The 9,629-nt window shown below is 42.4% G+C and overlaps 1 protein-coding gene across 1 annotated transcript; it reads left to right on the top strand.

Moving 5' to 3' along the window:
- The first annotated feature begins 1,550 nt into the window (after positions 1-1,550).
- On the top strand, positions 1,551-9,114 carry BTF3 (basic transcription factor 3). The gene is made up of 6 exons (XM_041486246.1): positions 1,551-1,675; positions 1,980-2,048; positions 5,240-5,353; positions 5,555-5,756; positions 8,216-8,272; positions 8,759-9,114. Exons 2-6 carry the CDS (start codon positions 1,980-1,982, stop codon positions 8,803-8,805), a joined length of 489 nt encoding a protein of 162 aa, XP_041342180.1. The 5' UTR covers positions 1,551-1,675; the 3' UTR covers positions 8,806-9,114.
- Positions 9,115-9,629: the final 515 nt, after the last annotated feature.

Raw genomic sequence — 9,629 nt, 5'->3', positions numbered from 1 at the left:
GCAGCTGGGGGCATCGGGGGTTGGTTCACTTAAGGGGCCCCATCACAGAGCTCTGCACTGACCAGCTGGGAGAAAGGAGGAGAGTTGTTGTGGACAGCAGAGAGAAGCACAGCCATGGGCTTTGAGAGGGGGCCTGCACTACAAAAGGGAGAAAGAAACATAATGCTCACATTTTCTAGCATGAAAAATAATAAACACATAAATAGTGAGGCCACATCTGAAGCACCATGTCCAGTTCTGGACTCCTCAGTACAAGAAAGACAAGGAACTACTGGAGAGGGTCCAGCCACACATGCACAATTGCTGGAGTCATCTCTCTTATGACAGACTGTGGGAGCTGGGCCTGTTTAGTCTAGAGAAGACTAAGAAAGGATCTTAATATGTATAAATATTTCAAAGGCAGGTGTCAAGAGGATGCTGCCAGACTCTTTTCAGTTGTGCACAGTGACAGGACAAGGAGCAATGGCCTTAAGTTAAAACACAAGAAATTCCACCTCAACATGAGGGACAACTTCTTTATATTGAGGGTGGCAGAGCACTGGAACAGGCTGCCCAGGGAGGCTGTGGAGTGTCTCCCTCTGGAACTGTTCAAAACCTACCTGGACATGTTCCTGTGTCACCTGCTCTGGGTGATCCTGACTTAGCAGGGGCGTTGGACTGGATGATCTCCAGAGGTCCTTTCCAACCCCAGTGGTTCTGTGACTCTGTGATGCCAGACCATGGATGTGAAGCCTGTGGTGGGGAAGTTCCCTGGCAAGGCTGCAGGTAGCAGAGTGGGTAAGAGGGCAGCAAAGTCAGTAAGGCATGGCAAATCTGAGGCATGGTGAGGGCAGGTATGGTGAGTGTTGGGTCCTGCCCTTTGGCACAACAACCCCAGGCAGTGCCAGAGGCCGTGGCAGAGTGGCTGGAAAGCTGCCCACAGGAAAAGGACCTGGGGGTGCTGATCCAAACATGAGCCAGCAGTGCCCAGGTGGCCAAGAAGGCCAATGGCATCCTGGTCTGCACCAGCAATAGTGTGGCCAGCAGGAGCAGGACAGTGATTGTCCCCTTGTACTTGGCTCTGGTGAGGCCACATCTCCAGTGCTGTGTCCAGTCCTTGGCCCTTCACTAGGCGGACATTGGGGTGCTGGCCCTTCACTAGGCGGACCAGAGGTGGCCAACAAAAAGCCCTGGTGAAGGGTCTGGAGCCCAAGTCCTGTGGGGAACAGCTGAGGCAGCTGGGGTTGTTTAGCCTGGAGAAGACTGAGGGGTGACCTTATCTCTCTCTACAACTACCTGAAAGGAGGTGCAGCATGGGGAAGGTCGACATCTAGAGGAATTTCTTCACAGAAAGGGTGACAAGATATTGGAGTGGGCTCCCCAGGGAGATGCTAGAGTCACTATTCCTGAAGTTGTCTAAGTAAAGACTGGCCGTGGCACTGGGTTGACACGGTCATGTTCGCTCACGCGGCGGACTCCATCACGCCGCACTTTTCCCAAGCCAACAGATCCCGGGATTCCACGGTCCGTCCCGAGGGCGACGCAGCGCCCCCTGCCGAGCTCGGCGCGGCGCACGCGCGGCCCGGCGCGCAGCTCCTTCCTTCCGGCCGCCATCTCGCTGTGCCCGCGTGCGGCTCCCGGCCCCGCGTCCTGCCCGCCGCCTCCAGCCGCGCTCCGCGCCCCTCCGCTCGCCGAGGTACCGCGGGGGCGGCGGGGGACGGCCGGGAGGGGAGCGTGACTCGGCCGGGGGCGGTGGGCGCGGTGGTGGTTGGAGAAAGGGACGGCGGTTACAGGCTGGGCCTGAAGGGAGGTTCGGCGGGGCTCGGCGGCTCTGCCCGCGATCTGAGACCGTTCCGGGCCTGTGGCGGGGCGGGGCTGCCCGCGTGCCGCGGGGGACGCGTGTGGGTGTGTGTGAGGGGCGGCTGCAGAGCCCCGGTGCCCACGTGCCCCCGCCGGCGTTCCCACACCCGCCGCTCCGGGCGCTCTTGTTATTTCCGCAGATGAAGGAGACCATCATGAACCAGGAGAAGCTGGCCAAGCTTCAGGCCCAAGTGCGCATCGGTGGCAAGGTAGGAGCCGCCTCCCTGCGCTGCCGTCGAGATTGCGTGTCCCTGCCCGTATATCGGGGTCCCGGAAACGGGTGTGTGGAGCAGCCCTGGGTGCTGTCAGCTGTGCTGGACTGTCCTCAAGGGAATCTATGCTCCTTCAGGGCCCCCTGAAGTCACTTTTGTAGGTGCAGTACGTAGTAGCTGAATCTCTAGGCATTTCTCTCTGTGTATGTTTTGTTACAGCAGATTTAATATTCTGTATTAGGGTGAATGGGAATCTAATCATCAGCAAGGTCAAGTGCAAGGTACTACAACTGGGTCAGGGCAACGCCTACTGCCAGCACAGGCTGGGGATGGACAGATCACAGCAGCCCTGCCCAGAAGGACTTGGGGGTGCTGGTGAATGAAAGGCTGGACATGACCCAGCCAGGGGCACTGCCAGCCCAGAGAGCCACACGTGTCCTGGGCTGCATCCAGAGCAGTGTGGGCAGCAGGGCCAGGGAGGGGATTCTGCCCCTCTGCTCTGCTCTGCTCTGCTGAGACCTCACCTGCAGGGCTGCAGCAGCTCTGGGGCCCAGCACAGGAAGGACATGGACCTGCTGGAGGGAGTCCAGGGAAGGGACAGCAAGTTGGTCAGAGGTCTGGAGCTCCTCTCTTGTTATAGCAGTGTGAGAGAATTGGGACTGGTCAGCCTGCAGAAGAGGAGGCATTGGGGCCTAATTGTGGCCTCCTAGTACCTGAAGAGAGCCTACAGGAAAGATGCATCAAGACTATTTACAAGAGCAAGCAGTAGCATGTCAAGGGGGAATGGGTTTAACTTGAAAGTAGGTTTAGATTGGATATTAGGAAAAAATTCTTTACTGTGAGGCTGCTCAGGCACTGGAAAAAGTTGCCCAGAGAAGCTGTGGATGCTACATCCCAGGGGGTGTTAAGGGCTGGGTTGGATAGGACTCTTGAGTAACCTGGTCTAGTTAGAGGTGTCTCTGCCCATGGCAGGAGGGTTGGAAGTAGATGGTCGTTGTAGTCCTCTTGCAGCCATCCCATGCTAATTCTATGGGCTGTTGTAGAAAACGTGTGGGACTTGAAGTGAATATACCTTACAGCAGATGAGGTTGGATATAGTTTTCATAACAGGTCTTAGAGATCTTACTGACTTGTCAAAAATACTTAAGGTGCTCAAGGCAGTTTTTTGCTTTTCTGCACAAAGTTGAAAATTTTATACTTGTCATACTTCTGTAACTGCAGACTAATATAATCAGAGAAACTTTATTTTGTTGTATCTGAATATATGTGTTTGTGTTGTGTGTTTACTTATAATGTGAGAAAAGTATGTTCAGTATAGTCACATGTCAGTAAACATTTTAATTACAGTCTCAGTCTTAATTCAGGAATTTTTCAAGAATCTTTCATTCCTGAGGGAGTATACACAATGTTCTAGATTAAAAATTATTCAACAGAACTCTTGCTTACAGAGTTTCCAGGAGCTTTCATTCCAGTGTTTGTTTGTTTGTTTTTTTTTTTTTTCTTTTTTTCATTTTGCCAGTTGCTGGAGATTTAGGCAGCCTTAAAGCAGGGTTTATGTAGTAATTACCTACTTTGGTAATTTTTGCATATTCTTGGTATATGTTAATGGTTAATTAGAGAACTCCTGTATTGTATTGCTGATTGTATGCCTGTTAACCAGTGTGTGTTTATTGACTGTAGAGGCTTTTAATGTCTGTCATGTGAGAGCATGCATTCAGATTACAGTTCTTGCAGCTTGCTGGTCAATATAAGGCTTTTGTAGGCATTAAGCAGAGCTTAGAATGGTCATTTAATTTTAAAATTGGCCTGTGAAATAGTTGGAATGCCTGAACGTGCCATATTATTATTTTTTTATAATGGGAAATTATTCTTGATATCTTCATGGCGTTGTTGCCGCATAAGTTGACATGGATTTGGAGGATGTACCTATTCCTCCATATTCCTTCATTCAAGACGTCATGTTTTGAAATTTACTGAGAATTTTGTTGTCCAGAGGGACTTAGCATATGTCTTACCTAGCTCAATTCTTGGGTAGACAAGGCATTAAAATAAAGCATTGCTATTACTTTTAGTAGTTTCAGCATCACTGTGTGTGCTAACTCAACAGTAGCATGGTGTGAATATCAAGTTTTCTAGACAAAAACTTAAATGTTTGAGTGGTAGTGGTCCTAGTGTTGTTCATATGAATTTGTCACTAATGTTCCTCATTGTTGGTAGCAGAATTATGTTAGAGTTGTTACTGTCCAGACAACTTTTAAACTTCTGACAGTAAATTGAAAAGGAATTGCAGCTATTTATACAGTTAAGCAGTAACATATTATCTTCTTACTAGCATGCGGTAGATGAGCAGCTGGAGTGGGAGGACTTAGATTAGTAGTTACATTATGTCAAAAAGTAGCTTGGTTTCACTATTTCACAGACATTTTTTGTCAGATTTTCCTGAACCCTTGTGTAAGCAATTGGAAAATGACATTTTTTGCTTTTTCAGATAAATAGATATATTCTAATATGAGACATTTATTTCCCTGGAGAAATCTAGAGCTTTGGGTCTGTCGGACAACTTAATCTTTGCTTGTTTGGTTTCTAAACGGGGCTGGTTAGAACACCAAAAAAAAAATTTATGAAATATTTTGGAAAAGTAGGCATTCTTCAAATATGTAAAAATCCATCAGATGAAAGATGGCTATTTAGAATAAAAACGTAATATTTTTACTTTTCTCATATTAATTTGTTAATGATATGTTCATAGCCTTATGACCTCTGACTTTTACCAAAATTTGGCTATATTCTAAGAAAGATAATCTAAAGAAAAACTAATAACTTTTGGAAATTGCTTGAAACTGTTCATTCTTCAGTTTTATGTGTTATGATAACTTGGGTTAACAAGGGTAAATTTGCAACTTCCCTTTTCTAAGATGTTGCAGTAAACCATGACATTTGTGGAATAAATATTCTCTGATGGCATTGCTTCCTAAAACCTTATGCTTCTCCTACATGTGCCAATCTTGCCTTAGTGCAAGAGAAAGACTGGTGCAGTGCAGTTGGGCAGCAGGGTTGCATGCACTGAAACACAGGTGCAGTATGTTAAGTTGATTTGTAGAGATTGTAAAGTAGTTATACAGCCCTCAGGATCAGAGTTTGTGAGAGCTATTTAAGCTTTACCGTGTAATTTATTTTTTTTTGCGAAGGGTACTGCCCGCAGAAAGAAGAAGGTTGTTCACAGAACAGCTACAGCAGATGATAAAAAACTTCAGTTTTCGTTGAAGAAACTGGGAGTCAACAATATTTCTGGAATTGAAGAGGTAATTGCTTCGAAGGAAAAAAAAAAGTATATTTAAATAGAAAATATATTAAAATAAATTTTCTGGTAAGTAACATAGGTCCTAAACTTGTCTGTAAATGATCAATAGGTCTTCGTGGAGCTTTAAGAATTTTAATTTCCTGTTAAATTGAAAAATCCTGTTAAGACTGCTTCAAATACTGAATTTTTTCTTTTCTCGCAGGTAAACATGTTTACCAATCAAGGAACAGTCATTCACTTCAATAACCCAAAAGTTCAGGCGTCTCTGGCTGCTAACACTTTCACTATCACCGGCCATGCTGAGACAAAGCAGCTGACAGAAATGCTGCCTAGCATCCTAAACCAGCTTGGAGCTGACAGCCTGACCAGCCTCAGGAGATTGGCAGAAGCCCTACCCAAGCAATGTAGGTTGAAACTTGAATGTGTTTCATGCTGACATGAGGCTTATTTCTGTAGCAGCAGTGACATTCTGTGCACTCTTGTTGTCTGCAAGTGTGTTATAAAATGCTTATAAAGAAACCAAACGCTTTAAAATAAATTTTATTTATAACTCAAACCCAATGGCAAGTATGACTCAGTAATGCGAAGTCACCTGTTAGTGTGTTTTATAGCTGGGTTAGCACTGGAAAACTGTAGCCAGACTTGATTTTCTGGTACTTTCCTTCTTGATGTGGCTGCCATATTTTGACATATCTTGTTCATTATAGCTGGGTGGATTAATTACTCTGTAATTGTTAGGTTTTAAAGAAGGATAAGCTTGAGTATATCTCTTTACACTTGGAATGGAAATGCAGGTAATGGGGAGAGGGACATAACAGATATCTTGCAATTGCTTTTCTCACTCACAGGTGTGGTGAAGGTATTTCTACATGGGCTTTTTGATAACTAGGAAGAAATTACAGGGTATTTATAAGGAAGTACATTATAATTTCATTATGTGCAAAACAATGTAGAGAACAGGGCTGATAGGAGCATTAAGTTAGATACACCAACTTCCTATTCCATACTTAAAATAGTAAAAAAGTATGAACATTTGTTCCTTCTAAAATGGGAAGAGTACATGAAGGAGTTAAATATGTAGTGTTTGATAAAGGTGCTGCTGTTACAGGATGAAAATCAGGAGTGAAAGACTTATTGGCATTGGGGACATTCCTTGTGTCCTATGTGTACAGTCTTCCTGATTTCTGAAATATCTCAAGCCAATTCCTTCAAAGATATGGAGCAGCCTAAACATGGAAAAAATAAGATAAAGTCATTGTGTCTGGTCTTTGGCGTTTCTAATTTGATTGTAATTTATTCTTCCTCTGCTTTGTTGCCAAAGCAGCCTCTATTTACATTCCTAAAATTGATGGTGCCCTCCTGGCAACTTACCAATGAAAAAAATTTGCTAGAAGTAGTCCTCAAGATATCTGGTGAAGTATTCTTTATCGTGATCCTCAAATCCTTTCTTCCTACATCACCTATGTGATAGTAGTAGAGCTTGAAAGAAAAGAGTACTTGGAAGGGTTTAGAATGATTGCTGAAGTTCTGTTTTCTGATAACAATGAGGAGTCAGTTATAAGAGGCTATATTCTAAGCTAAGTTGTGGAGTTTTAGAAAGAGGGAAGCTTGTTTGAAGTGATTAGTTTTTATGTTCTAGTTAATGGCTATTTCTTACCACTAAGAGTGGATGCCAGAACTAGTTGCACAAAACTTTCTATTCAGCATTGTCAGCTAGATTTGGAAGCCTAACATCAATGAGTGAAGCATCTGATGATAGTAGGTGCTAAAGTAAACTTGGACTGGTCTTGGGGATGAGAGAGAATGCAGGTAATTTAGGAGAAAATAATATGGTTTACTTTTCAATTTTTGTTTTTAATATTAAGATGCACTTAAGATTTAACAACTTTCTGCTGCTTAAAAAAATAAATGAAGGTCAGTAATGTCCTTGTTCCAAGTCCTTTCAAAACAAAGTTTATTTATCTGTTCTGGTTCTCTAGAAATTAATGTACAGATGTAGTAAGAAACTATCATTTTCCTCATGCTTTTCTTAAAAACTGAGAAGGATTAATTAGAATAAAACTAAGGTAGTAGAGAGTAAGAGACAATGTGACAGTACACCTAAGAATAGTTGTAGAGTAGTGCACAGGCACCCAGACCCTTGAGATACCTGTTTGTAGCATTATACTTCTGCCCAGTTCAGCAGATGCTCACTGGTCTGCTACAGTGGAGATGCTTAAGTCTCACTACCTCTGTCAAATGCAACAGGAATGGTTAAAGAAATTACTGAGTCAGCAAACATGTGGACCAGAATGCTAGGTCACCTCAACCACCTGAGGAGTGTAAAATTGTGTGTCCAGTTCCGTATTCTTCTGACTTTGCTAGGGAACAATAATACCTTTTAAGTCCTTCTTCTAGTTGTGTCTGTGTGCAACTTCACAATTACACCTCAGCTTTCTTTGGATGTGTAGGATAATAAGTTCCTTTCTAGTCCTTAAAACATGGTGATGTAAAATATGTAAATTTAAAGGCCATGTGGTAGTCCATAAACTAACCTACTCTTAGGAAAAACTGGTAAAAACAATCTCAAGTTGTATTTGGAAATTATTTTTGTGCAGAGTGCTCAATATGTACATACAAGATGGTGACTAATATGCTGTTTAGCATGCATCTTCTAATTTTACTACTGGGCTGTTTGAGCATTATCAGTAAAAAAGGGAATGTAAACTTCCTACATTAGATAAAGAGTTTTATTTACAAAACTGGGTAAAGCATTGCAGCTTAGCCCAGAATCTTTGATGTTTCTGAAAAAACAAAGCTAAACAATAAATCAAAATGCCCATGATGAGCTTGAATAAAGCTTTTGAACTACTTGCTCTTGCAGCTGTGGACGGAAAAGCACCACTTGCTACTGGTGAAGATGATGACGATGAAGTTCCAGGTAAGAAGAAACATGCAGTGGAGGAGAATGAATTGAATTTTGCTGAGAGATCTTACCCATAGCATAAGATCAGACCAGGGATAGTAACAGTGATGTCTAGTGAGTTGTCACAGAATTTCTGTGGGCAGGTTATTTCATTAATTTCAGATACCATGAGAGACTTTGCAGTTTGAGTTAGCATTTTGGCCCTGTGTTGAAGTGATAGCTGCAACTAAGATCATTATTTAATATTTCATGAGAAACTACCTTGTCAGAATCACTGCCCAGTTGTTACAGGGAAGTTAAATGCTTTTAGAATTGTGCTTTTTAATAAACCATCCAAAATTTCTTTGGTTAAACAATATTTGCTCTGTATTTTACAGCTGAAAGTTTTTATGGTGTAAAAACTTGATATCCTTGAAGTCGGACTTAGGAAAAAAATTCAAACCCAAAATGTTTGGCAAAGGGGAAGTGGATCAAACTTTAATTCCAACAATCTTTTTCTAGATCTTGTTGAAAACTTCGATGAAGCTTCGAAGAATGAGGCAAACTGAACTGTCACCTCCTGAGTAAAATTAAAACTTGAAAAAGCTATGTGGAGCTGCTATTTTATATTGTGACTGCCTTGATTTATTTCCTGATGAGATCTCAAGATCTGTGATATTTGGAACCTCCTTGAATCTACAGCTCCTTAGTTACTGCTTGTACACTATTACTTTTGTGGCCCAATTGAACAAACCTATGCTTTGAAATAAGTCAGATTGCTAACAAATTTCTGCCTAGACACATTTTTTGAGTAACTTCTATACAAGCAAACACTCATCTTTAATGAACTTTGGCATACAATAAAAATATAAAACAAAGTTTCTGGTGTGACTTTTTGTCAGAAAATCAGGGACAAAAATATTAAACAACAGATCCTAAATATTAAACAATCTTAAAATGTTTTGCTTTTCTGCAGAGCATCCTCCTTTTGCTGTGTTAAAAAGCTGGCTCCTGAAAGAAAAACTTCTGTGCATAATGAAACCTTTTGGACTTAATTAGAGAATTTCTGGTGTTGCAGGTTAGAGCTCGGTAGGCTGTAAGTCAGTTTGTAACCTACTGGATTTAAGAAATAGAATTGTATTTTAGCAGCAGTTAACGGTGGCTTAATCTAACACAAAACATGGAAGTTGAGGAAGAATTTTTACTTGTCAGCTGCTTGCTGCTGTTCTTCATGGCCTTAGGGAGCTACATGTGAGTGTTAAACTTTTATCTTCAGTAAGTGTTTAATAGATATTTGCATGGTGCAACTGTTTAATGGGTTAATACCATTTTAATTTTACTTATCTGAAACCATCAGTTATATGGGTGGAATGAAGCACAGAAAGGAGGAAAA

The sequence above is a fragment of the Pyrgilauda ruficollis genome, unplaced genomic scaffold (genome assembly GCF_017590135.1).
Source record: "Pyrgilauda ruficollis isolate IOZ18807 unplaced genomic scaffold, ASM1759013v1 scaffold74, whole genome shotgun sequence".
Taxonomy (NCBI): domain Eukaryota; kingdom Metazoa; phylum Chordata; class Aves; order Passeriformes; family Passeridae; genus Pyrgilauda; species Pyrgilauda ruficollis.
This window is presented reverse-complemented; position numbering and strand designations above follow the sequence as displayed.